Below are 27304 nucleotides of genomic sequence, written 5' to 3' on the forward strand. Positions count from 1 at the left end.
TCAGATCGTCCGAATCATCGTCCCTTTTTCTTCTGCAGTGTGTTCATATTCCCCTCCAACTAGCAAGCAGAATACTCACCACAAGTCAAGATGCCGGTTACTTTGACTACTTCCAGCTCCAAACCAGAGGCGTGGGGTGGAGCCAAGGCAGACACGGCGGAATCTCTCTTGGAGGAGTCCTGTCCAGAAAATGCCCGTCGCTGCAAACAGTTGTTCCAGAGCTCTTTCACCCCGCAACAACTCGCAGAAAACCACATCAGCTCCTCTTCAAATGGACTTGTCCATGCCGTGTACCGGGCATATAGCCACCACCACCATCTGACCCTGCGACCCGAGGACGTGTGGTTCGCCATCCTCTCCCAACTGAGCTTCTACATCAACGAACATGCCGAAGATTTGCGGTCGCATTTCGTGGCCCATGAAGGCAAGGAGGAACTTTCTGTCAGGGCAGTCGGGACAATTCATTCAGTCGACTTGGGTGCATTGGCAGTTCAGATGACAGAAGAAATTCAGAAAAAGGTCGTGGATCCCGAACTACGGACGTGGCTCATGCCGGCATTCAGCACCACCACCGTCAGTGACCAGATTGTAGCAGCTGTCCTGATGATGGGTGCCATGCAGCAATACTTCTCCTATGCGGCCTATCTCATGTGTGGGATCCCCAGTGTGACGTTGGAGGGAGAGCGGGAAGACTGGGTACAGCTGCTAAGCAAACTGGACAAGCTCCCCGACTTGGGTGCGGAGCCCGCTCAATTTGCTCGCCTTCTCCGACCTGTCCTGCACAGATTCATTATCTCCTTTGACAAGCCCACTTCAGACTCGGTTCGGGAATTCTGGGGCTTATGCGCAGATCGAATCTCTGGCGGAAGCGGCCCCTCCTACCTCTCGGGATGGATTACCGCGTTCTGCTACTGGAATGAAAAAGGTCAGCCCATGGACAAGGGAACGCCGGGATGTGAATTGGATGGTGTCCAATTTCATCGTGTCGACTTCACGGACATCCCCGGCGCGTTCGCCTCAGTCCCTATGAAGGTTAATGACAATGGCACGGAATATGAAACGGAACTAGTCGCCGGAGTAGTAGGCATTCATGCAAGCTGTGGTAGACAGACGATGGCTGCTGTTGGAGATACAGATGCCCGGCACGACATGATCCAGCCGGCTTCGGGGTGGTGGATATATGAGAAGGAAGCTGCTGCAGAGAACCCGGAATGAATCCACCACCGCGTGGACTTGGTAATTTGCTTAGTATACATCAAAGCTTTGGATGATAGGTCATTCGAGGATACCATACCCATTTCATAACTTCTCATTCATCCCCCTTTCGTAAATTGTCGATTGCAGGCCCAATAAGCACGAGGTGGATGCCAACGATTTGAAATTCCACCTGCGCTATGGCCTAAGCACGGCAAGGCCTATGCGAATGTGAAGGAGGAATTCTCTTGGGATCCGGATGGCACTAAGGACATGCCCTAGAACGTCCTCGCAGGGCCTCAATTGTGCCGGTCGCAGCTTCAAGGGAAGTAAAAGATAAAATAGCAGGGCCGATATTCAATATATTAAAAGAATAGATTAATAATTACATAAGGATTTGACTGCTGGAGAGAATTTATAAATGGTTTAATAGCTAAATCAGCCAGTGGAATATGATAAGGCTCTGGTAATATGGCTTCAGGGTCTCGGCACATGCACCCAGGCTCGATTATTTCATCGATATTTTCTCTTTCAAATAAAAACTACTTCTTGCAGTATCTAAGAGTACCACAACTTGGTCTAATATACATGATAAGGAGACATGATGTTTTAGTAGTATATACCGTAGTTATGTAACTCCTTATAGCTTCTAATCAAATAACGGAACCAAACACTGACTGACAACCTATCCCACCGTCATCCCCCCATTGATCCTCACCGTCTGCCCGTTAACCCACAAACTCTCATCTCTCGCAATAAAGGCAACAATATTCGCAATTTCTCCGGCTTGCCCAGCCGCCCAGCAGGCGCAATTTTACTCTGCATCTGGACCAACTGCTCCGTCTTGCCGACGAAGTATGCATCCGTCCCAACCGGCCTGGGCGCAATCGTGTTCACTGTAATCTTGCGCTGTCCGAGGTCCTTCGCCAATACACGCGTCATCTGCTCAATGGCTCCTTTGCTGGCTGTGTACAACAGATAATTAGGAGTGACCATGCTAAATGCACCCAGGGACGTCGAGAAAAGTATCACGCGCCCTCCATCCGGACAAATAGATCTATCACTTTAAACATAACCTAGCAGTTCAGATTATAATATGTGATGTATATATACTTAGTTTTAAATGGCACCGAGGCGAGTCTACATCACAGGGGTGCCAATTTCCGGATTTCGGTCTATGCTAGCGATTGAGGCTCTTCAGATGGGTTTTATAGTTTATAGCATTGGTACAGTTTATTCCTATTGGAAAACAGAGCTTCTGCTCCGACATCTAGAGCCTATCACGGGGCGAGGGGCTCAGAGATCATAATAGAAGCTCCGGCTCAACAGCCCAAAACCACAGTTGGCCTTACATCTCAGCCCCACTCGAAGAATCGTCGTTGGTAACTCCGCCGGAGGAAGTAAGGGTGGCAGCCCAAGTAGCACTGGTGTCATGGCTTGCAGTCACATTAACTCCAAGTGTGATCCAACCAAAAACACCATCCGCGATCGAGTCACCTAGCAAAGCATACTCGAAGAAGGGGTCAGAGTTGCTGTCCTCCGTCTCAACCTGAACCACATGATCATCGGCATTCTCAGTGATGGAAACGGTGTTGGTGTTGTAAGGGTAGGTAGCCTCGACCTGTGAGATCAAGTCTTGGTCGAAGAAGAGCTGGCCGATGTGAGGGATATGGCCTCCAGTCAGCGTATTGTTTGTGAGGACCTGAGCGCCCACGTGCGCGATGACATGGACGTGAGTTGCGCGACCCGAGTAATGTCCAGGGAAAACTGTCTTAAAGCCCGCAACACCATCCGAATCGGTCTTTTGAATGCCACGGAGAAAGGTCTTGTCAAGGTTGGAAGAGTCATTGCCGTTGCCGTTCATGCTGCTCTGGACTCCGGAGTAAACTCCGGTTGCATTGCAGTTCCAAACGTCCCAGTAGAGGTCCTGGATGGGTTGGCAGGTGTTGATGTCGATAAATTGGCCGTCCATGAAGAGGGGAACACCTGGTTCACCGTCGGAGACATCATGGCGGATAAGCTCGCCTTTCACCCAGAACGGTCCGACCTCACCCTCCGGAGCTAGGACGCAGACAGGGTCCTTCGAGAAAAGCTCTGACTCCGGGGTGTTGGGTGTCACCTGAAGGGAGGAATGGTGGGAGGTATTTACCACCTGCTCCGTATCGCGGAGACCCAAGGAGCGCTTCTTATACGTCTCAAACAGGGCTGCGCGGCGAGAAGCAGCTCGTTCAAGCACGCCATTTCTCTTGAGTTGTCCAGCACACTGACTCAGACTTCGGTGGGCGTTGTTGAGGAAAGCTCGCTTGGAAACCTCGGTAAAAGAACTAGGTTCATGAACTCCAGGATGCGCAATAGCGAGGCCGGCCAGCGAGAGCACGATTGCCTGCTTGAGCTGAAGGATTTGCATATTTGGAGTGAAGAAGAAGAGACGATTTGTTAAACAACTGATTCAGTATGAGATGCACTGTGTACTGGAGACGGTATTTGAGAGTGACCAAAGCCATGCTTTATATATGTTGGACCTCTCAGACCCGGGATGTCTCTCATCCGAACGCAGTTCCGATATCCACGCAATTTTCTCTGCTCGATATTGTCACTGCGGCACTGGAAACCGTTCCAAGGCCTGCAAACGCGTCATCGTCATTGTATACCGTCTTGGCTGACCTCTGGTGATGTATAGAAGCCTCTTCAAGAGTATCAAAGTCGGTGGGGTAGGAGGACAGGCGGTGCACATCGATTGCAATGTATCTATCACTAGTATCAAGAAGAGGTAGCTGATGAAAAGCAGAAATGTGATTGAAGGAGCATCTTGGAACTGAGTGGAGTCGGGGTTCACTTGGCTCTTGGCAGCTTCCGCGTCTCGGCTCCTTTTCCCCAGGATCGACACTTTTTCCTTCCATCTTGCATCTTATCGGGAACAACCATCATTTCTAGCCCTGGCCAACGCCGGCACCATCGTTGCCGCTGACTAAGACTTGTTGCGTGTGTCAGCCAAGGTGGAATCGAGAAGCTGATGACAGAGCAGTTTTTCCCCAGGAACCGTCAGAGTTAGGAGTATTGCAGTGTGTCTATTCGCGTTCTGGCCCGCTCCAAATCTTCTCCCACTAGCATGGATGGTGAACCTTCAGCCCAGCGCCCTGGTGGCCGAGCTCGCAGTGCGTGTGACCTGTGCCGTCGCAAAAAGGTACGTAAACCCATCCAAATGAATGTGTCCTCTACTTCCTGCAAATGAGGTTCTACGGAAATGAATTGTTAATGCTAAAGAACTAACTATACTAGATTCGCTGTGACAACGCCCAACCAGCCTGTGAGACATGCTCTTTTGGGGGTGTGCAATGCACCTATACAGAGCACCCTAGCCTGCTGCGGAAAAGCCTCCGAGAGTAAGTACCAGTGCATGCCCCATACTTGTGCGCTGACAGAAATACTAGTCAACTCCTCGATGCCAGAGCACGCATAAGAGAACTAGAAACCCAGCTGACTGTGCGGGAACTCTCGCCTGATTCAGGCCAGAGAGAGCATGGTACTTCCAACGAACGATCGGCAACTACACGGCTCCCTTTGTTCGCTGTGGACTATCTTCCAAACACACACAGCATAGACGCGTCGCTTGCAACGTTTCAAGCAGAGATCGCCCATTGTGGAGTGGGAGAACCTGGCTCCACCAAAAGAGCGTCCTTTTTCTCCACAGTCTACCAGAAAACGGGGGCTCAGCTTGATCTCGATCATTTCCTAGCTTCTGCTGCACGATCGCTCGGATTCCGGGGGCCTCAGAGCAGGTTGGGCTTGAATCGCTCGCTGTCGCCAACGTGGCCCCCCAAGCCTTTGGTACAATACTCAATCAATTATTACTCCCGAAGCGGATTGTACTCCATCTTTCCGGTTGCGAACGCCGATGCGCTGAGTCAATTGATTGAAGCGGGTGTACTAGATCATCAAGATGACACTGTCTCTGCTTCAAACTTGGCCTGCTTGTCTGCATTCACTGCAACGATGAGTGTGATGCATCGACTCGGCCCGGAATTCGTCAATGCTGAACCAGATGCCTACATACAGGCGGCGCTGGGCCTCCTCCCTAGGCTGTTGATGGAAACGCCCACTGTTAGAAGCTTGGAAGCTGTTGTGCTGATCGTATGGCCACTTACACCTTGACCCGAAGAATTGTGGCTGACTTCACAGATGACCTATGTCATGCCCAGTGGGAAAATTGAACCCGGGCAACTGCTACTGTCTCTAGCTACTCGAATGATTCTCACTCTTGGTGCGCATCGAATGTCTGTAATCAGCCAGCCAGAAGGCAGGCATCTCCGGGCCCTGTTCTGGTTCTGTTACGGGGCTGATAAGAACATGATCACACGGTATAATCAATCACCGCATTTCACTGACGAGGACTGCGACCTCCAAATACCAGACAATTATGTCTTGTCATCATCGGACAATCAATTCTTCTCGAGGCCTCTTTCCAACAATGAGCTACTCTTTCCTTCTGACGTCCGACTTTCACTGCTCAAATCAAAAGTGTACCACCTTCTCTACTCCCGCCACGCTCGAGCCCTGCCTGAGGCCCGTCGCCTTCAGTATATCCGGGAATTAGATCAGGAGCTTAACGACCTGAAATGCACATTCCCCGCTAGTTGCTGGCCGGACCTATTTGCAACACCGTCCGCTCCCAACTACACTTTCCATGACCTGAGTATGCGTGGGGTGTGCCTGCACCTGGAGTTTTACTTTTTACTAGGCAAGATCCACGACGCCAGTCCGTCGTTGAAGAGTAATAGCAATAGTTCCAGCTGGTCCATTCTTCCATCTAGTGCCGAGCTGTTCCATCAGGAATCTCGGTCTATTCTAATATACATACGTCATGTTCGTGAGTTTCTGAACTGGCATACTTTCTGGTACCTCTCAATCCTTGTGTTCGTTGAAAGTCGCTAATGTTGTTTCCTCAGGATCTATGCCCAGTTCTTGCTGACAGGTGTCTTCTCCCTTTTCAAGTGTATCATCAGTTATCCTACCGCGTCTTCATATGAGAACGATATACAGCTCCTGCAGAGCTTAGTGGACATGTTCGCTGAATTAGATCATAAGGAGTCAGCAAGCACGAGGGGACAGTATCCTCCCTTTTATTTCACAGTCTGTCTGATCAAAAGACTTATCTTTCTTGCCAAGCAGGCTTCTGGAAAGGCTACTGAGTGATACTTGTTCATTGACACTGAGTAGGGTGACTTTTGAAACTGCTCAACACAGTATATGACGAAATTATGCCCCCCTTTGCAGAATATTTGGCTTTTGATACCTTACTTTGACGTAATAGTCATCATAAACCTTCTTAAGATTCATCGAAACAAAAGCTTTGGGATTGGAATAGCCTTTTGCCCGACATCCGTTCATTTTTACTATGGTAAATCTGCAGTTACACGATGTACTTTCACGTTTCTCAACAAAACTCTGTCGCACCGGGTAGGCTACGGATAGTGTTGTTATCCCGACGCATTGTTTTCTAACAACAAGTCACTATGCAATTTCAGTGGATATTGCTATGTAAGCCCTCGAACACTCTATGAAATTGTGCAGGTAAGGACGATTGAGTCTTATGATAACTAATGCTAGACCTATATCTTGAGCACTCTCACGGCTGCATCTTAACGCATGGTAGGGTCTGATGTGGCGGTGCTCCACTTGGGTCTGCCTATCCTAAGTAGTACTAGCACGCGTTCTATCTGGTTTTATTGAAACCGAATCTTAATAAACGTGTGGATCCTATCGGGTCCATATCAAACCGTGATGTATCCAAAATAGCCACACACACATTAAATGAATTATTCATTCACGGATGGGCCTTCCACGCTATCCCTGCAGCCGCTACGGTAATAACGGCTCCCCTTTGTACTGCGCCCTTGGTCGTCGAAAACGGCACGATAGGTTATCTAGTCGTCGAATTTGCCCCCGGGTACGGAACAGCAGATTATCGGACTCACAGGATCGATTACCGCGTTGTAATCGGCGGCTCTATTGAATTGATTTAGATTCGAGCTCTACGCGTACCATACGCCCCGGTGTCGTGGTTGTCCAGAGAAGTATAATTGTATTTCTGGTACAATTCAAGCCCCGAAGGGTATCTGCTACAACCTTCCGCGATGCCACATAAATTCCAATAAATTCCTTTGTTTTGAGTGCATCAGACCCCAACATGTTTTCTCGTGCGTTCATACATCTTCTCAGATGGCCATGCACGAATCAGAACAATCCCAGCCGTGCCATTTGCGACAACACACTTTCAAGGCGTGCGATCGGTGCCACGAACAGAAACTGAAGGCTTGCTTACTTTCTGCTTTGTTTATTGTCTCACTAATTGATGGGATTACAGAACGATAGTGCCCTGGCCGTGTGTCTGCTGCCGCCATGCTGGTCGCAAATGGGAGACCACCGATCGGCAAGTTTATCGCTGTCGGCAGGACTACGCACACAGCGCGTCTCTAGCATTGAGATTCAAAACTCTGGGACAGCACAAGCGTGCAACATCTCACATGGCTCTACCCTGCCACGCTTAAATGTAATCTACCCGGAAGGAACACAACTGGGCGAAACTACCTTTTCCATCGATCTTGCTCAGCGTATTTGTAATGAGGAAGAAATTGGACGCGTTCTAACGGACGCCACTCTTCCGGGAGATGTGGTTGCTTCTAATCCCCTTGGCGACCTTATGTGGCGCCTTCAGAGGATCAAATTACGCTCATAGATGCCTACTTCTAGCGGATGCAGTGGTTCATATTGTTGTTTGTGGGGCCAGAATTTCGAAATTGTGCCCAGAGAATCATCCCAAACCACCAATGGCACCGCCGAGACCGAGGTGCGTGCATAATATTGACCCTCAACTACTACTTGACGGCTTGATTTCAAAGATACAAGTCTATTTGCTGGGTCTTTTGACAGATTGCTCCATTGAAGCCGTCCAGGTTCCTATGCTTCTCTCTTGTTATTACGTCTTTCATAATCTACGCCTTGTGTGGACTGTTCTGGGAATGGCTGTGAGAGCAGCATACTGCACCAGAAACTCAGACACAAATCCTGTCACAGATGAACTTAAGACGCGCTGCTGGAACCCCTGGTGACCTGGTCTATGATTATGATAACTTGATAAAAAAGAGGTCATAGTATGATTTATATCATTATATAGCTAAGATCTTTATATATAGCTACATATATATATATATTATTAATAAGTTGAGAAGAGTGTAGATCTGTTTTGAATAATATCTTATCATTGAAATTGTTATAAAGAATATAACGCCAGTGGATTAGGGGCTCCAGTATCCATCTAAAAGTGGTACTACCTGATGAGCTGTAAGACTCGTTGCGTCTTCCGACTACCCAAGCCCGAAGGAAACCTCCTGGAAAACCGATTTCGGAACTTGTTTGGCCGTGGTAAGCTGGAGTCACGCAAGCCGATTATTCAGGCTCGGAAATCCAGAAGAGAGGTCACAGAGAAATGGGGCCAGAAAGACTTCAAAGTACCAGTGTTTCAGTCATTTCCTCAATTGTCAAATTCATGATAGAATCATCGATACATTACATAAGAGCGATGTTTGAGTGTGTGAGAAGCTTGCCAGCTGATTTCCCCAAACAGGGGCCGTTGTTTGAAGCTCCACTTGCACATATTTTCGTTCTCATGATTCACTAGATGTTTATCAAGACACCAGGTCCTTACTTGACGATTTCTCACTCAACGTGTCTAGGAATTTGCCAAATGAATAAATAGTAATCAAATCATTTCTATTTTACAAGGTATGTACAGAGTCTCAAGATTGGCAACGAAGAGAAATAGAGCCACTCATGGGCCCCAAAGTGAAAGCAACCAGTGAATTTCCCGACGTGCCACATCACCTAAATTAGAAGGTGGAGTCTCAGTTCCAGCAGACGTGTGCTTATGCAGCATCAGCAATTATCACGTCTGCGGCCTTCTCACTGATAATGTAAATAGGTAGAGCAATATAGTATCCCGGAATCTTAGGGAAGACTGACGCATCCACGACTCTCAGCCCCTTCACACCACGGACCCGGAAGTCCGAGTCAAGAACCGCCTTGGGGTCAGAGTCGTCGCCGATGGGCGCTGTGCAGCAAGCATGGTGGCCCCAGGCTTCCCGCTTGATAAAGTCCTTGAGCTTAGAACCAGCCGTGACATTAGAGCCCGGCCAGATTTCCGTAAACCCGCCATCCAGCGGCACCAAATCGCGGAAAATCGTGCGCGAGAATTCCATGGCGTCGTGGACAGCCTGAAGGTCCTTCTCGTCAGCACCGTCCGTTGTATTTCCGGTGTCGAAGTAGTTGAAGGTGATGACTGGGGTATCGCGAGGGTTCGTCGAGCGCAGCTCAACAGTCCCAGCGTTGTTACGGCTCTGCGCCTTCAGGGTGATCCAGGTCCAGTGGTTGGACTCTTTCAGGCCCTCGTACGAGTAGTTGGGGTAATAGCCGGGGAATTTGACAGGCGCGCCAGAGACAAGGAGGTCTGGTGTGTCGTCGGCGGTGGACGACTTGCGGATGACAGCAATAGCAATACCATTAGTCGTGTAAGTGCCCTTGAACAGGGTACCATTCTTCCATTGCTCCAGGCAAGGGTCGGGGCTACTGTATAGGAAGGTGCACTTCTCCGTGAGAACGAAGTCGGTGGGCGACTGGCCGATGACGCCCGTCTCGTAACGGTCCTGCAGATTGGAGCCAACACCCGGCAGGTTCACCAGTGTTTTAATACCATGCTTTGAGAGCTCTTCCTGGGGACCAATTCCGCTGAGCTTCAGGAGCTGGGGGGTGTTGAATGAGCCAGCAGCCAGAATCACTTCCCGGGAAGCCTTCACGCTGCCTGGTGTGCCTAGGGAAGACGTGCGGGAGGCCCGAGGGTCCGCACGGTAGAGGCTTTGACCGGTGAGATACTCAACTCCGGTGGCCTTTGGCTCGGGTGCGGAGGTATCAAACTGAACCTTGGACACCAGCGTGTTCAACTGGACGTCGAGGTGGTACTTGCGCGATCCATCCGAGTTCACTGCGTTGACCGTGTCCAAAATGAAATCGCGAGGACCCGTTCGTCTGTGTTCCGGAAGTTCTACAGCAAGAGGCACCTGGTATGGACCAGTCTCGTAATCACGGGTCGGGGAAGGGTTGTTGAGATCACGCAGGAGCACCTCGCCCAGGCCGGTGACGGTGGTGATGACCTTTTCCAGGAGGGATTTGCCCGCGGCTGTCGCGGCCGCGAGGATCAAGGAGAGGAGCTTTTGATCCTCGATGACCAGTCTCAAGTCTGTCAAGCTCGTCATGAGCCAGCCATCCATTCCATGGCCGGTCACGCTGCTGGGCAGATATCGATTCTTCTCCAGCCGCTCGAAATATTGTCTCATGTTATCGGCTGACCAGGAGTCATTACCGGTGATGCTGGCGAGATGATTCCAGTCATGTTCGTACGGATAAATAGTGCTGTTGAGGAACTAATTAGCGAACAGGTTAGCTGAAGCGGACGGCAGAGGTAAAACTCACATCATGGCGTTATGAGAGGTGCAACCTCCCAGGGTGCCAGCTCGAGGGTATAAGATACCCAGGGGTTCAGAGCCACCCGGCGGATTGGGGCCAACATGGAGGTCTCCAGCAGGAGTGCGGTAGGTCATCTTGGAGTCCTCTTTCTGCCGGGAGAGGTCCGAATAATGGCGGACGAAATAATCCCATCTCATCGGCTCGTACTCGGTGGATTGGAGTTGGAGGGCGGGCACCTGCTGCACGGTGGCATTGCCTTGGTCATCTCCTGCGTCCAGGAGAAGAACCTTGTGTCCGGCAATAGCCAGCCGCGCTGCCACGGGGCCACCCCCAGCACCAGATCCAACTACGACATAGTCATATTCAGTCGCATCTGAGCGTTTATGGAGATGACTATGTCCATGTTCGGCACCGTGACTGCTACATCCTAGATTAGTCGCCTCTTGTGTAATAACAAGACGAAGGTCAGAAGATCATTGGTCATTGTACATACGATGCGAGAGCCAAAGAAAGAGCGGACAGTGACCCAAGAACCGTATAGAGATGCATGATTACTGAAAGACAACACGCAAGGCAGACAGGCGAACCATAGAAAGAGCGACTTTCACCTGGACAGAAGAGTATTAAACAAGACAACCCATCATCTATATAGACGAGAAGGTACCACTATGTGCCCTTCTAATAAAGGTCCTCTCAACAGCCCCCAGGAGCATTCCTATGAATGTTTCCGGGTTAACCCAGACCGGGAATGGAAAAACGGTGATCGACAAAGATGCTCGCCAGAGAGCCTGTCGTTACTTCACATATGATTGACCAAAAGCCCTTGCCCACATTTAGGGGAACTCAAATGGTCCATCAGTCATGTCTCCCCAGAGAAGAGACAGTAATAGGAAGTCCGACCCTGCCGATCTGTCTGGCCAAGTGTGTCCAAGACCACTAATGGAGCCAAGACATGGGAACCCCATTATGCGGATACAGCGCCTCGTATACCGACAGAGAATCCACCTACTAGTGGGTCCCCTAAACTAATTTTCGCTTTGGGGTCCACACGGAAATCATTGCGAGCCACAAAGTTGTCAGTCCGTGGATTCCTTTCTGGGATATAAGACATCCTATTATGACCCGCTCTCGGGATGAGAACATTGAACGAGCATATCCCTTCATGGGATGTGGAAATTTCTATCCATTAGAGTAGAAGCATAATTTGATTCGAAAAAAAGCGTTAGATTTTATATAGCCACGTGATAACACTGATTCTAATATCAAATGTTCATGAGCTAAAGTAGACTAAAATATAGCCTAATTAGTAAAGCTGTATTTAGAATCGCATGTTATATGCCTTATGAATCCAGAGATCGTTACATGAAATCTTGTCACAAATGGTTAAATTACACTCTGTACCCCTATTCCCATGTCCATTGACTCGAATGTTACTCGGACGGAGACGTATCCTGCAAACAATGCGGATTGAGGAAGGATTGGAGATCAAAATCTGTGCAATCGAGACCGAACTGCGACCGAACCTACAGGGGATGGCGGTAAGTGTATCAATCCCGTAAGGGATCAGAGACACGGTTAAGGACCGGCTGGGCACGATGTGGAGCATCCCACGCAGCCAGCAGTACATTCTTGTCTACGTGCTTTTCCGAAAGATCTCCATTTTCCAAATCGGGAGTGGCTTCAGTGGGCCGTTTATTGCTCAATCAAGGTTAGTACCCTTGACCAATGATGGTAGAATAATAATGGTGAGTCAAAACTCGTCCTAGAGGAGAAATAATAACGGTTTGTCTGTATGTTTCCTACCAGTCCTGATCAGCAAAGGCGATGGCTCCAAAAGAGGCCAGTTACACACTAGCCGGTTGATGCCATTCTACGATGCGGCACTTAATATATAGCTATTAGAACTGGATGCAGCTGTCAAGTACCTAATTGAAAACTAATATGAACTGAGCTCATTCGGGCCCGTCCTCTAACTAGTCTTCAAGTCTAAATGGGAAAGCTTAGCGGTTTGAGCGGAGAAAATAAAACGTAAGCACGTTTTGCACTCTCTACCTGCCGTGTGGGTATGTATGTCTGGAGACAGAGGCGTATGATCCAAGCCAGTGGGATGGCTTTTCTTCTTCTGACACCTAAGTATGGGCAAGCTCTTTCTAATCTAAATTCACCCCGGAAAAAAAAAATAAAATAAAATAAAAAAAAGAAATTCGAAATTTGGGTTTACCCCTTTTCTTCACAATGCCAATGCCTAACTTTCTCACATCATCTGTACCAGCACAGTCGAATTCGCCAGAGTAGCTTCCAAGCCCTCCTTGCATAGTAGACTGGAGTTCAAACCCTTGCATTACCACGACATAACTCACTCAAATGAAGATTCTGTTGACTCCATTTGGGAAATATGAATTCTGAACAAATGAAACTGGATAAAGATTGCAAGAGTTCATAGATAGAACTCGTCGGTCGCTATTTAGAGAAATTAAAAATACAAGTAATACAAAATAAGAAAATAGACAGTTGTGCCCCTTCCCCTTAACAATGAATAATCTCTTTTTTCTCATCTACCCCTTCGGGTGCAGCTCAATCTGACTGGAGTGGTCCATGTCTACAAGCGGTAGAAAATCTTGGTCATCATGCTTGCTCCTGACATGGAACGCCCCCTCCAGTCGAGATCCTGTCCCCCGAGATGTCGAGTTCATTCCGGAGGATTTATTGAGGCTGGTATCGCCAAACAGCTTCGGTGCCGTTGTGCGCAGCAAGGATCGAATGGCGGGTAAACAGGCACAGATGACGCCCACATGGCATTCAATCGTACTCCAGTATCCAACTGTGACGTAGTCCCCTGATAAGTGAATTGTGAGTCAAATTTCAACGATGGATAATTCAACCAGCACTTACACGTCACATTGTCGGTGGAAGCAAAGTTGATAAGCGAATCCAGGCGCAGAATACTCACGACAGTGACACTGTTCAAGATTCCTAGTTAGCGATATCAGCCGTTGAGTGGGTTCCAAGAACACGTACAAGATACCCAAGCTAAACATGCACATGACAAAAGCCTTCTTCTTGATGGAAAGCTGGAGCTCGTAAAGCTGTTTCAGCGGGAGAATCATGACAATGAGGTCAAGGAGCATGTTGATGATTGCCGATGCCCACCCCTGCGCGTTAATATGGTTGCACTTGTAATTACCCTCTCCGTCCCAGTGAAGCCATGCTCCTTGGATTGGTCGACACTGGAAAATTGAAACCAAGACAAAGGCAAGTAAATATGCAATGTTGAGACCGATGACAATATAAGTCAAACTTCGGAAGTTTCTGGCGGGGAAGATACGAAGGTAGAAACAACATATCGAGATCTTGGTCATTGGCAGGATACTGAGATACAACAACTCATCCCAGAAGTAAATCTTGTAGTGTTCAAGAATGTCAGCTTTACCACAGACACTGGGGTAACATGGGAAACTAACGTATAGAATCCGGGTAACATTTTCAAACGGAAGAGTCCACATGTCTTTGCCTAAGCCCGTGTCGGCCACTGTATGACGTAGTCAGGGCATATGCAACATATATATTATAACCCACGGAGATTCATACAAACAACTGATAGTGCTGAAAGAGGTATCACCAGACACTGTAATTTGTCAGTATATTAGAATATTAGTTATGAGAGTCCTGGGTATGTACCATGGTCAGTCCCATCGTCAAATCGTCCATCCCGAACGTACCACCGAGGCACTTAAACCTCGCGACTATCCGGAGAATAAATGCGATACATGCTATGACGAGACCGATGACTCCTGCATATGAAACAGCCTTGGTTCTATCTCGTACCGGAGCTCCGCACGCAGTGGATGTGACATTTTTCGTAGCTATCGAATCAGTGACTCTCCTTGGAGAAGAAAGTACTTGCAACATACTCAACGACTCTTTGGTGGTACAGCTAGACACCACACATTCCTGCAAAAGAGCGGTGAAGGTTTCATCCGTACACTGGCATGTCTGGTCTGCGAGGGTACAGGACGTCTTCGGTATAGTGACAGCCATGCATTTCACCTACAAAAGGTCAGTATCGCAACCCCGGGGTAGTGATCATATCGCCTACCGCACATGTGGGCAACAATGCCCCCAGCTCTTTCACACTAGCAGCCGCTATAGTCGTTGATAGCAGGGCGACGCCCAGCGCTACTGCGCCCAACACACGCATCTTGATGGGCCTGTAGTGAGGAGCAAGAAGCACAGCAGTTGTTGGTGTGTGGCAGGCAGAATTGAAAATGATTAAGATTATCAAGATCCAATCTTCGCAGAGTCCATCATCCGCCCGTAATCGGCATCGAAGGTTCAGGCGCACCTTTTACATTGGTTGCTCAATACTGAAAATCTCCTATTTGGTCTGCAAATCCTCTCTGAAAGCAGTTGTTGTGAGTCGACATCTGGAAAGTCCAGAACTAGGAAAAGAACTACACTGGCTCTCGCTGACATCGTTTTCGAATCACTGGGCTGAGTGTCTATTAGGATGTGCATTTTGCAGCGGTAGCTTTCCGGTTCCCGTTCATCGCAAGCCCTAACAGATCCTAGAAATAATACCTTGAGACCAAATGACCCGCTAATTACTGTTGGCGCCACGCCTCTAGTTTATATCCCGAGAGGGCCCAGTGCCGGTAGACGTTGGGGGAGTCCTCTCCGCAATCGGCATTTCGACCAGTGGCGTTCTAATCCTCAAGGTAAATTATCATCATTATGACTACGTAATCCGGTTTAAGTTCCGTGTGGGGCACTAAGCGCTATAATAGACTGCCACGAGTGTGGCCAACATATTCATTTACATCTCAGTTCGTTCACGTCTTACAACTTTTCAAGACCTTTTCCTCGCCCCATCCGGCCTATCTGCGCTGAAAATTCGAGTGTCTTAATCCCGCTTTAGCGCTATTATAAATGTGGCTATAAAATCTTAATGATATTCCATGCCTTTCTTGGGTTATTATCAGGTTCACCTTGGCCATTTTCATAGGATAACAGCTCCTCTTTCTGTACGTGCCATATCCCCAAAGGGTAGGTAGTTTCGTTGAGGCATGAGCTTACCATCCACTGTACTTTATACCCAAGCTGGATAATTGAAGTCCATATTGTTTATTGGCTTGCAGCTGTCCCCAAGTGCCCCACGCCGTGTGTGATGGACTGAGGAATATTCAAACCTTCTTTTTTCGGGAGGCTCTTAATTGCCCCCTGCCGTAGCATGCCAATTTCAAAAAAAGGCCACATGGTGTGACTCGTGCCAGTGTCGAGGTGGAGCCGGTCCCGGACGGCATATGACCCTGAATAAGTTCTTCGTAGCGTTTTTTGCCTGATTCTGACAGAGTAGCTCGGTGAAATTCCGTCCTCGAGGCTATTAGAGCATCTAGCGCCACTAGAGCATGATGAGCCCAACGTGAACGGGCCTAGTCTCGAATAATATCTCCGTGTGTTAGCGGAGCCAGCTTCTTTCCAAATTGAGAAAGTGATCTATCATTTTAAGCCCATTGGCAATCCGGCAGTCGTACAGATAGGCTTAAGGTTTGACATCTTCGGGTTGGTGAGACAGCCTAGTGGACACAAATCCACAGTGCGGTGGATACGCCAAGGCCTAACGGCAGAACCTGAAATTTCCGACTTCATCTAGGCGCGCTACACAGCACTAAGGATGTTAAACCTTGGCGATAGCAGGCACTGGACTGCCCCTGACAGTATGCCGGTGTGGACAACTACCGTCTTGACAGGGGGTTCGCCAATGGAGACGATTCCCAGAGAACCCAACCACTATCCAGGTATTGTTCTACCTCGAAAAGGGGCATGTAATTCACCAGCCCGTAAACCATTGGCGGTCGGGCCCTAGTATTAGCTATCTGGCGCTCTCACTTACGGTCGAGTTGCGAGTTCTCGGAATATAGCAAGAACTAAGGACGATTGACTGCTGGGTCTCTTTACGCCCCTGATGCCCATCGACCGACGATCCTCTCATTGTGAAGCAATTAATCAGCACATAATCAATAGTCAAACACGCTGCAGGCCACACAGTGAGCTGGACCACCCTATTCTACATTAAAGATACCTTATCAAATTCAAGGCATCTCAACTATAAAAACTCCAGAAGACTTGATTCTTGGTATCTGGATTTCAGATGATATAAAGAATATAAATATTCTGTATAAAACTCACATAGCTACATGATAGTTAATGATATGTAATACCTCTATCTTATGTGTATCGATTAGGATTTTGTTGATTATATAAACGGAAAAAATAACATTTGCAGAAACCTGGGAAACTTATGGAGTATATTTATATATCTGATATATACCTATATATATATAGATAGTTAGACCTTAAGGATTGTACTGGCTGAGATATAACGGAATTCAAATGGTATCTTTCATGTGGGATAGAAGGTTGGCCCGCTTGACCGTGTGGCCCGCTCGACCGTTGATTACGTTAACTAGCCATTTCCGGCGGGCAAGGGGAGATTTTGTGGAGTATAAAGAGCATAGTTCTAAATAATAGTCCCAGACCCTCGGTTTCTATTCCCAGTCATATTTACCTCGGTGCTTGTAGAGGTTAATACCACTCTTACTTTCCTAGTTATGGTTCGCATATAAAGCTTTCTATCTTTCTCTCTCTCTCTCTCCCTCTCTCTCTTTTCTATTTGCTCGACCAAAGTCACTCATTCATCATGCGTATTTCTACTACACCACTGTGGATCTGGCCCCTGGCTGCTGCCCCTCTTGTTGCAGGATTCACAGACCATAGCCATTCGAAGCATGCGGCTATGCACAAGAGATGCCCATATGCCAATGGCCATCAACAAGGCGTGTCAGGAGAGGAGAACGGACTTCTTGCGGAGTTACTGAAGTCTCCCGTTGATGGTAGGCCTCGAAATCTTACTCCACAGCTGGTTCACTAACATCGCACTACTTAGTTACTGGAGAGCACGCATTTCAACCTCCGGATTTCGAAACTGGCGACCAAAGAGGTCCTTGCCCGGGCCTGAATGCGCTGGCAAACCATGGCTATATCCCACGTAACGGCGTGGTTTCGGTGGGAAAATTGTAGCTCAGTCGCGCCAGTCGTCATGCTAACAAGAGACAGTTCGGGGGTGCGATAACGGCCATTAACGAAGGTATGACATAGAGCACACAATCCAGGATGAGATCAGCCGCTAACGCTTTTAGTGTATGGTATGGGCGTTGACCTTGCCACTGTCCTTGCTCTCATGGGCACAGTTTGGACTGGGAACCCGCTGTCTCTAGACCCAAGCTTCTCCATCGGAGGCCGCGACATTGGTGTCAACAACTTGCTGGGAAACCTAGGAGGACTACTGGGTGCGTGAACCCTCTAAAGTACCCTGGCCTTTCATGGCATCCCCCTTACTCGGATGACTGCAGGCGATCCCCAGGGCCTCATCGGCTCTCACAACTTCATCGAGTCGGACTCCTCCAACACTCGCGACGACATTTACGTCACGGGCAATAACCATAAACTGAACATGGACAAGTTCATGTCATGGTACAACATGTCCACTGATGGGACGTTCGACATGGACCTCATGGCGAAGCGCGCAAAGTTACGTTTCGACGAGACCGTCCAAAGCAATCCGAACTTCTACTACGGCCCTGTGACCGGCCTGATTGCGCGCAATGCAGGGTATATCTTCCCCGCGCGGTTGTTCCGGAATTATTCTCAAGAGGAGCCTAACGGCGTTCTGAGTAAGTAGATGAGAGGATTGTTCGACGCGTAAACAGACTAACTATTTGTAGCCAAGGAGCATATTCGGAACTTCTACGGAATCTATGGAGAGGAAGGTAACTTCACCTACAGGGAAGGATGGGAGCGAATCCCAGACAACTGGTACAAGACTCCGGTCAACTTTGGCCTTGTCCAATTGAACCTGGATATAATTGACTGGCTGTCGAAGTACCCCGCGCTCGGAAGGTGAGAAATCTTCGCTGGCTCCCATCTTTTCCGATTAAATTTTTGACAGTTATGCAATTCCAGCATTGGAGGCAACACAGGAACCGTGAATAGTTTTGCTGGCGTTGATCTCGGAAATTTGACAGGCGGTGTCTTCAACTTGGGCAACCTTCTCGAGGGAAACAATCTACTGTGCTTTGCGTTCGAGGTGCTGAAATTTGCTGGTCCTAATGCGCTATCTGGACTTTTCAAGAGCCTCGCAGAGCCGCTGGAATTTATCACGAATGCACTCTCCGTGCCTTTGCTAAATGTCACTTGTCCGGCGTTGAAGGATCTGCAAATGGGTGGCAAGCCCTTCTGGGAGGTGATGCAGAATGATTTCCCCGGTGCAATGAAGAGCGGTGGTGCTTTTTAGCTGGCCTGTCGGCTAAATGGCACCCTACCGGTGAGGGTGATGGAGTCATTTTATTCTCTGTTTTTGAAAGTTATTCTTATCTTAGGTTTCTTAATCAATACTTGTGTGGACATTTGATCTGTCAACCAATATGGCTGCTATCTCGGGGATTCAAATATTCCGCATTATTAAGCCATTGCTGCTGATGGTCGTGTTTCAGCTCTATGGAAATGCGCTGATTTAGATGTTTGGTTGCGCGGTCAGAATTGACCAGATTTGTGGATTTAATGAGCTTGAAATTGTAGATCATGATATATCTGTTCCAATGACCACTGCATTGCTGGTCTATACAGCATACTATCCTTAGCAATAACAGATATCCTCATCATGGATACTATACATTATAAATCATGTTCTGTACCAATTTAAAAAAAGTCCGAATTAATCTCTAAATCCTCACTCTTCATAAAACCCATACTCATAATCATATTATGCTCGAAGGGCTCCAGGAGCGAGTACCGGTGTCAAGTGGAAACCAAAGAAGAGCACCGCGAATTGAGGTTGGGATTTAGTTTGCAATGTGCTGTCTAAAAGCGAGTGCAGTATCTGCCTCATTCTTGTTCTGCGATGCGTTGTCACTCAATATTCCATAAAGGCTGGACATCGGCTCCATTACTTTTGGATTGTTGTTGATGTTTGACGTAAACAATCTAAATAGATGTGTAATACACCTGTGACGGTGTATACCCATCATAGGGCGAAAGACGCCCTCTCCTATCCATATCTAGAAGGTTTTGTCCGTAGGAAGCAATGAGCGTATTGAGTAAGCCCTGAAGCAGCTATAGGTCAAAGATACAGCCGATAAGGCTCCCTGGGAGTTGATACCTTCCCGTACTATGCGCTGGCTCGGCTTGTCGCGCACAGCCTCACTAAATAGTTACTGTGTACACCGTGCTTAGTCACGTGGAGAACCTCTTTATCTGGACTTTGACCACAAGGATGTTGTTCTGCTAACAAAATTCCCATGATCTCTCTCTCTCTCTTTGCCATAGGTTACGTGCCGCTGCCACCACTTTATAAACCTTAATAAAACTGAGAACGTAATAGCGAAGAGAGCCCCTGTGTCGTCTGACGATTACACGATTGCATTACCATGAGCTCTGCCATTAAAGGTGGTCGCAGCCGCAGCAAAGCTGGATTTGCGGCACGAAGAAATGCCTGTGAAACAATATGACTATAATGCATATGTATTTGGACAGACTGGCAGTCATGATGTGGTGATTACTTGCTTATCCAGTCGAGAATATGGCATAGGAGCAGCCGCGACACTAGCTACCCAGCTGAAATCCAGTTTTCACGCTATTCTGTTGGGTTTTATGGTGGGTATCAGCGGCGTGATACACAGTGAGCCCAATAGGTATCTGCAGTGGGGTGATCGAGTACGACTGTGAAAACCCGTTATAGCCTATGTCCTATAATGATAAAATATAAGGGTCCTCTTTGCTCCGGATAACTCTGCACAAAAAGTGGTGGTCAGAAATGAAGTATTTTGATGGTATTAGTCTGCAACAGCAGTGTATGGTGTACCAGTTCACGGTTAGCTATCTTTTCTATCCAATCATGCTACCGGATTGCTCGCCTCGGGTAAGCACTAGGCACGGGTGATTGGTGTTCACGATAAGCTACGAACACCAAGTCAAGGTGTTTAGCTAATCAGAGTCACCTGGCTCTTGGCCCCTTAGCTGGGACCGTAGGCAGCCGGAAATAAGATTCCTTAAGGCTCCCATGTCTGATAGTTATAAATAGCCAAGTTTTGCTAAAAGTAAGCAAACTCAACTAGGTGCGCAGGATTGTTGTAAGATATGTGATATTCTAAATATATGCTCAGATACCCAACAGCGAGAATCAAAAGCTCAGCAGTCAGCTTAGGCGTCCCACATCGCCAATTAAGGAAGGCACTGGATGGGCCGGTGGTCGGCCTTACATGTTACAGGACAGCTATTTTTAGCTATGGGATATCCAATAGCACGAATTGAAATTTGCCAAAGATGGGTATAAAGAGCCTTTTCGCCCTTTCATCTCAGATTATTATTCCACCACACTCCGAACATTATCAAGCATCCCCCCACTCAAACAAACAATCTTCCTTCCAGCTATAAACATGAGATATAGCCAACCCCTCCTAGCCATTTCCGGCATTATTGCCTCAGCAGCGTCCACAACCACCTCGTTTCCTGCCAATTTCACCCTAATCTCCACACTTGATAACTCAGTACTGACTACCGATGGTTGGGGTATCTACGACAGCACCACAGGAACTACATTGACGTGTAAGCTTCTACTTGTTCATCCTACACCAACTTCTAGTCCGTTATGTACATCTATTAATCACTTTTTAAAACTGGTAAATATAGTATCTCCCTACAGAGACGGTACCATCGGCTACGGGCCCTACGGTCAGGCACTGGCCGTGCTCGCCGATCAGACCTCAGTTGCTTGGATCATCCAACTCCAGGCCGAGCCCGAGGCTGACGACACGGTGACAGGTTGGGGGGTCTCGGATGATGGGTTCTTAGTGCTGAACGGAGAGCAGTTGTGGGCGTTTAATGAGAGCGCCGCGGAGCCAAGAAGGCTGTATTGGGTCGGCGACGGAAATGAGCAGGGGCTAGTCAGTACACAGCTATTTGTGCAAAGTGCGGTGTAAAATCTAGAAAGGGCTTGGGGCTTTGGACATACCTGTAAAGTTCTCTTTATGGTAGTAGCCCCCCCTGCTGATGGTAGCAGCGCCACGAGTGATAGCTGCTATACTGGCTATCAAGATTACAAGCGGGTTCTATACCATAAGGGTACTTATATTCTAGTTTAATACTATTAAAGTATCGGATTAAAAGTTACTGCTCAGAGTAACTTTAAGAAGTTGTATAATATTCAAAAGCAATTAGTGTGGGTCTGGCGAGAAGTTAGGTGGGCCAGGTGAGCTATGTCCTGGGATGCGCGACGCCTCCACGGCGGAGGGGGCTTCATGAATCCCGCGTGTGTCAGTCACTCTATAGATTATTTAATGTATCTTTTTACATCCCGAGAAACTAATAATAGACCATATTAATGTCTGCATTACGCTGTCAGATTAATGTACTGTAAGGCCACTTATATCAAAGCCGTTTTTTCTAAAATAATCTAGTCCCAGATGAGGTCAAATAATTTAGGCTTTCTTCTTTTTTTCGATAGGTCGAAATCAAAAATAAGACAGCCAACTATTATTATTCTTGGATTATTCGAGAAAGACAAAGGCCTATGAAATGGGGGTACAGAGCCGATTTTCCTGGCCGACTCAGCCTGGAAAAAATTGCTATGCTACAGCTCTTGGTCTAAGTTAATGCATAGCCGATGTTACTCTACCTTCCTTGGTAGAGCCCCGAGTTATTGAGTCACAGACGGGACTATATTCTTTATGCGGACCGTGTTGTCAGGTTCATGGAAGCTACTCCCACTTTGTCTCCTGCACCCTGTTCTGGCAATCGATCGTTTCAAAGAGTCATGGAGGAGCCAAAGTACATGGTCTTCAAGGTGGTTCCCCAATTGCGCAACTCAGCTTGGGGTTTCGCAGTCGGGGCCTGACGCCAAGAAACTGGCACATCTCTGGGCATTAGGTTGTCGACTAACCTCATTGCTTGACATACCTAATTGCTGACCTGCTTTGCCCAAAGCACCAATGGGGTCAACTGGCGAGTGAAGACGGTCAAGAATGGAGACCAAAGGGCTGTTGGCTAATCACCTGTCGCCACCAACCTGTGGACAAGTAACTTTAGGCAGGTTGCCCTAGTTTGACCCCAAACTCTTTTGTACTTTTCAGGCAGAAGACAACATTTAGGGCTTTGGGGGCCACGCGTTGATCATCGCCTCCGACCCGTCTTATTTCCAGCCCTAAATGATTTTCACGCCCAGACCACCGTTTGGTACGTTCAGAATGTGCCCTCCACGGGTTAGATAGCGGAGCAGACAAAAAAAAAAGCTTTACAGCCCAGGCATATTGTTTGGAGATTGCTGCAAGTCTTACATCAAGCCTAAGTTGAGTCCATGGCACGAGGACACGTGTTCCCAGCGCCAAACAAGGGAAGAAAACGCTCCTCGAGGCTGAGGCGTGCGGGGTATGTGAGATAGCTCCAGCCAGTACACTTGCCAGCCAGAGCCGGACCCCGGCAAGTAAGTAGGCAGGGGAGGACGTGCACCCCGGGCTGGATCTGCAGTGTAACGCGGCACTATCATCTTATCATGTTCTCCTGCCGCGCAGGAATAAAAAGAGGGACTGCAAGGGTCCATCGACTTGAGGTGCCTGGGTTTTATTTGGCTCCCTTCCGTGCGTGCCGAGGAGAGTCATGGCAAATTAAATGCTTCCATCATAATATGCCGACACCGTGATTGGCCCGGTCTCAATCAAAATAAAAGCCTCGCCCTATGTCGCCGGACTGGTCCCCCCTAAACAAGCTATCCAGCCCTGTCCCGGTGCAATGATCGCGGGCCGTGGAAGTTTCAGAAGCAATTTTGACACATGAAACAAAGTTCCGTTCAAATATTCCATTTGCACCGTTTCAACCTGTAATAATCGCGCAATGCGTAAACTAAAAAGGGGAAGGTGCACGAGGCTGGGAAAGTCCTGATGTGTATGTAAAGGGACACGACAAAAGAGGAGAAAGCAATGCAGAACAATGCCCGGGCACGGCTCCAGGATGACCATTCTTTGAGGTTAGTGGAATCACCGGATTCGAACCGGACCTCGAAGTCAGCTTCATCTTGAACACCATACTCTTCTTTCGCATTATTTGTCTCGACACTGCCGTCGAGGGCATCATCCCCATGAGGGATGGCATCTTGCACAGGTTCGTTTTGACCTTCCTGCACCGGCTGGGTCTTTGGATCCTGATGAACCACCCTCGACATGGTAATTGGTGGCATCAGTCTCCACTCACCTCGAGACGCAGGGATAAAACCCGGATGAAGACCACCCATGGCTAGTTTCTGATTGGATCGAGCATGAGTGTTTTTACGTCCCGTCTTTTTGGCGGCGGGGGTTGCCGCTGTAAATGTTCTCGCTGCGCCCGCCCCGCTCTAATCCTTCGAACCTTTAAGATGCCTTCTGTTTCTCTGTCGAACGAGGCTTTGCGACACTTTGTCTCGTCCCAGTGAGAGAGATCGGTCCCCGCCAATTAAATCTGGCTCGGGTTATTGCCCTTCATTGCTCTCCTGACGTCTCTAATCCTCACCCTCGCGTGCCACTTTCGTCAACTTCTTCCTTCCCAATTTCATTCTTACGAGGCTTGGTCTTGCTGTGCTTCTCTCTTGAGCCTCGCTCTCTTTTTAGTATTGGTCCCAGACTATTTCGACACCTTCCCCTTGGCTAATCTGGCTTATTCTCAGTCTAGCCAAACGAAATCGAATTCTTACAGCGGAAGAGTTCTGGTATAATTACACGACGGATTGTAAGTTCCAAGACACACACGGAAACAATATCCTGCGTATTTCTATAATCCCTACCAAAGAAAATCAAATAATGTCCAAGATGAAATTCAGACATCTGATTCCATTTGCCTCCTTTGCAGTCAGTTGTATTGCGGCCATGTCTACTCCAGAGCCACTTCCAAACCCCCAGCGTGTCATCACCGACACCGATCCCGAGACCGGCATCTCTCACTTCAATACGACCCTGGATGAAAGCCTTGCGGTCAAGCAGGATCTTGGAGGTTCCTTGTTCCGTTTGGGATACATCACCGACAAGACCCCCAACACGCTCGATGGCACCGATCTCACGAACTACATTGAGTACCTGGAGACTGCCAGCGTTCCTCCCGTCACCCTCCCCGACGGTCGTGGCATGATGTGGTACATCGATACCCCTCCTGGTAAAGGCAGTCCTGCTCACCGCACCGTCAGCTTCGACGTTGTTATCCAGGTCGCAGGCGAGATCGAAGTGACGCTCGAATCAGGCGAGAAGCGTATCCAGAAGCCGGGTGACATGCTCATCCAGCGCGCTACCACTCACACTTGGAGAAACCTCAGCAAGGACAAGTGGGCCCGTATGGTTGGTGTTATGTACTCGAGCAACCCTGTGGTTCTCAAAAATGGCACCGTACTTGGTCCTTCTGGACTCTAGTCGTCTCATCAACAATGATATAGGCTATTTGTGTCTACATAGGGCACCCAATCTATTTTCAGGCAAATATTCTTTTTTTTCACGTGCCTCGGCACCTAAGCTTCTAGAGTCAACATTATATTCCATCTGTCAGTAGACTGATTAGTACCTATGCGGAAATATACAAGCGCAGCTTTTTCTTTTTCCATATATTGACGTAGTTGTAACAAGTGACAACATCAAATTAGCTAAACGTTGGATCATAGATTTTCTTTGTCGCATATCTCTAGATAGTATTTGCGTTTCGTCATTTAATAACACGCTATCTTTCAAAGCCCTCAAGTATTTGCAATACTGTTATCAGGTAGGTTGCCAGCTCTCTTTCCCATGCGATATGCTGATCATGTTCCATCTGCTGCATCTCATCCAACACTGAAGCTATCTGCCGTAACATTCGACGATATATAAAGCGTATCAGGGTGGCTCCTTGTTGATCGTCAAGAGTAAACCATCCGAGAACCATGGGAGGGAGATTCTCAAGAGCTGCAGCCAGAGAGGGACTGGTAGGAGCCACAACGGCCACACAGGGCTGTACGAAGGTTTGTGGCGCGCTCCGAATGCCGCTGCCGCTGATCCCGCTGCGGCTCCGGCTATGCTTTTCTGTCCCTCCAACCGAGTTGGCCGCCGTAGCAGTGACATTATTGCTCAGAAACCCAATCACATTCTCAACCATGTCGAGTACGCGGTATGAGTGGGCTTCCAAACAAGGTCGGCATGTCTTGAGGCATTCCCAGAATGCCATGCCCTGGCTAAAGTGCCGAAAAATGGCTTCCACACCCGACTCGTCAGTATTTGGCAGCGCGTGAAGTTCGGGTGGACTGCTGCCACTGCAAAAATATGACGATTTCGATGACTTATTTGACGATCGCGATTGCCGGCGACTATTGTACGTTGCATGGCCTGATGCATTCATTTTGAGCGGCAGGGTACGTCACGCACAGTTTGAATGAGTTGCTAAGAGCAAACGAAGAAATACAGTTGTGTTGAGGCTTCCGGAAAGGGAGGACTTTACACAACATGCAACTGTTGATTAGATACGCCTCTGTCAGTTCTTGGCAATCCACAGTGTGATTTCGCTCCTGACACAAATCCCTGCGCTATCACCTCGCAGCGTGAATTTCCTGAAGCAATATAAGCCAATATAGCGGTTGACTGTATTTAAATGTCTCAGCTAGGAGATATGCTATTTGTTGGAAATCCCAGAACTGTATGAGGATTTGCTATCACTGGTAGTTTGCCTACCAATGATATTGGAACACGAATCTCTCCGTCGCCTGGCTAGCCAGAAGTGGTATATTTTTTTTAGTCTACGGGTTAACGCTTTGACAGGTTATTAGCCGGGTCAGCTTTTACTGACATGTAATATTCTAACTAGAGATCAGAAATTACAGATTTAAGTTCGGGAATAATTAAGCTGGATCTTAGATTCATGCAATTCCAGTTCGAGAAGTTGTCTAAACCAGGATCTGGAGACTGAAAGTGATGGTCTCTAGATGAAGGAGGCTGTATTTGAATATATATCTCTCTATCACCTCGCTAGCCAGAAGCAGTATATTATTCTTAGTCTAGTAGTTAGTGCTCCGATGAATGATAAAAGTCGTACGGTACAATAATTTCTAGTGTATCATATGACTAGCTAGATTTTATACCGCCGGATGCAGGGATCTAGAGAGGGGTAAGGGACCGAACATCGGCCATAAACGGAGTGTAATCTATCTAATCGAAATCAGGAAGGTCCATGACAGGCCCAATCAGGCAAGCGGTCAGCTATATCAAAACTAAGGTAATTCGCAGCCGAGAAGCGAATGTGAGCTCTAATATGTCAGAAGCTTTTCAACCACTAGAACCATTACTTAGTCCATATACTATCTCAATTTAGGGCCATTCGTTGGTTTACCCTCTTCCACAATATCTAATAGGCCAACCTTCATTGCAGCGTGGAGGACATGATAATGAGTTGTAGGTGTAGATCTATCAAACTAGCCAGCTATTACCCTGGGTAACAAGCTGCTTAACGCAATGTTGGCCCCCTTGTATGAACCAAAGGAAGTGGCTCCCCATTACAGCATGCTGTGTCT

General features: G+C 48.0%; 9 protein-coding genes across 9 annotated transcripts; 5 read left to right on the top strand and 4 right to left on the bottom strand.

Annotated features, from left to right (window-relative positions):
* The first annotated feature begins 45 nt into the window (after positions 1-45).
* On the top strand, positions 46-1506 carry BDQ94DRAFT_151222 (DUF4419 domain-containing protein). The gene has a single exon (XM_026767723.1). It carries the CDS (start codon positions 91-93, stop codon positions 1213-1215), a length of 1125 nt encoding a protein of 374 aa, XP_026622051.1. The 5' UTR covers positions 46-90; the 3' UTR covers positions 1216-1506.
* Positions 1507-1879: 373 nt separating this feature from the next.
* On the bottom strand, positions 1880-3648 carry BDQ94DRAFT_183104 (GPI anchored dioxygenase; the record flags this gene model as incomplete). Its single annotated transcript, XM_026774330.1, has 3 exons — positions 2547-3648; positions 2013-2251; positions 1880-1980 (listed from the first exon to the last, which is right to left on the bottom strand). Exons 1-3 carry the CDS (start codon positions 3599-3601, stop codon positions 1880-1882), a joined length of 1395 nt encoding a protein of 464 aa, XP_026622052.1. The 5' UTR covers positions 3602-3648.
* Positions 3649-4303: 655 nt separating this feature from the next.
* Positions 4304-7930, top strand: BDQ94DRAFT_162434 (C6 transcription factor; the record flags this gene model as incomplete). The annotated part of the gene is made up of 6 exons (XM_026769542.1): positions 4304-4378; positions 4474-4577; positions 4626-5325; positions 5374-6089; positions 6141-6302; positions 7567-7930. 6 exons carry the CDS (start codon positions 4304-4306, stop codon positions 7928-7930), a joined length of 2121 nt encoding a protein of 706 aa, XP_026622053.1.
* Positions 7931-9116: 1186 nt separating this feature from the next.
* BDQ94DRAFT_174283 (GMC family oxidoreductase) lies at positions 9117-11259 on the bottom strand (the record flags this gene model as incomplete). Its single annotated transcript, XM_026772311.1, has 3 exons — positions 9117-10656; positions 10717-11127; positions 11204-11259. 3 exons carry the CDS (start codon positions 11257-11259, stop codon positions 9117-9119), a joined length of 2007 nt encoding a protein of 668 aa, XP_026622054.1.
* Positions 11260-13265: 2006 nt separating this feature from the next.
* On the bottom strand, positions 13266-15225 carry BDQ94DRAFT_174284 (putative integral membrane protein; the record flags this gene model as incomplete). The annotated part of the gene is made up of 9 exons (XM_026772312.1): positions 13266-13546; positions 13603-13670; positions 13729-14111; positions 14172-14239; positions 14299-14335; positions 14389-14573; positions 14622-14757; positions 14807-14918; positions 15182-15225. The coding sequence occupies 9 exons, from the start codon at positions 15223-15225 to the stop codon at positions 13266-13268; spliced, it is 1314 nt and encodes a 437-aa protein (XP_026622055.1).
* A 2182-nt stretch (positions 15226-17407) lies between these two features.
* Positions 17408-19060, top strand: BDQ94DRAFT_162436 (peroxidase family protein; the record flags this gene model as incomplete). The annotated part of the gene is made up of 7 exons (XM_026769543.1): positions 17408-17600; positions 17654-17772; positions 17824-17854; positions 17907-18056; positions 18120-18440; positions 18492-18666; positions 18730-19060. The coding sequence occupies 7 exons, from the start codon at positions 17408-17410 to the stop codon at positions 19058-19060; spliced, it is 1320 nt and encodes a 439-aa protein (XP_026622056.1).
* A 2062-nt stretch (positions 19061-21122) lies between these two features.
* BDQ94DRAFT_151224 (uncharacterized protein) lies at positions 21123-21986 on the top strand. The gene is made up of 2 exons (XM_026767724.1): positions 21123-21369; positions 21454-21986. The coding sequence occupies exons 1-2, from the start codon at positions 21201-21203 to the stop codon at positions 21741-21743; spliced, it is 459 nt and encodes a 152-aa protein (XP_026622057.1). The 5' UTR covers positions 21123-21200; the 3' UTR covers positions 21744-21986.
* A 1907-nt stretch (positions 21987-23893) lies between these two features.
* BDQ94DRAFT_162439 (cupin domain-containing protein) lies at positions 23894-25187 on the top strand (the record flags this gene model as incomplete). Its single annotated transcript, XM_026769544.1, has 4 exons — positions 23894-23978; positions 24221-24403; positions 24460-24516; positions 24637-25187. The coding sequence occupies 4 exons, from the start codon at positions 23894-23896 to the stop codon at positions 25185-25187; spliced, it is 876 nt and encodes a 291-aa protein (XP_026622058.1).
* Positions 25188-25331: 144 nt separating this feature from the next.
* On the bottom strand, positions 25332-26376 carry BDQ94DRAFT_151229 (uncharacterized protein). Its single transcript, XM_026767725.1, has one exon. It carries the CDS (start codon positions 26137-26139, stop codon positions 25489-25491), a length of 651 nt encoding a protein of 216 aa, XP_026622059.1. The 5' UTR covers positions 26140-26376; the 3' UTR covers positions 25332-25488.
* Between the last annotated feature and the right edge of the window lie 928 nt (positions 26377-27304).

The sequence above is a fragment of the Aspergillus welwitschiae genome (assembly GCF_003344945.1).
Source record: "Aspergillus welwitschiae strain CBS 139.54b unplaced genomic scaffold BDQ94scaffold_40, whole genome shotgun sequence".
NCBI lineage: Eukaryota > Fungi > Ascomycota > Eurotiomycetes > Eurotiales > Aspergillaceae > Aspergillus > Aspergillus welwitschiae.

Coding starts and splice junctions, on each gene's coding strand:
- BDQ94DRAFT_151229 (XM_026767725.1), bottom strand. CDS start 26,139: ATGAATGCATCAGGCCATGCAACGTACAATAGTCGCCGGCAATCGCGA.
- BDQ94DRAFT_151222 (XM_026767723.1), top strand. CDS start 91: ATGCCGGTTACTTTGACTACTTCCAGCTCCAAACCAGAGGCGTGGGGT.
- BDQ94DRAFT_151224 (XM_026767724.1), top strand. CDS start 21,201: ATGAGATATAGCCAACCCCTCCTAGCCATTTCCGGCATTATTGCCTCA. Junction 21,370..21,453: donor CACAGGAACTACATTGACGT/GTAAGCTTCTAC, acceptor TGGTAAATATAG/TATCTCCCTACAGAGACGGT.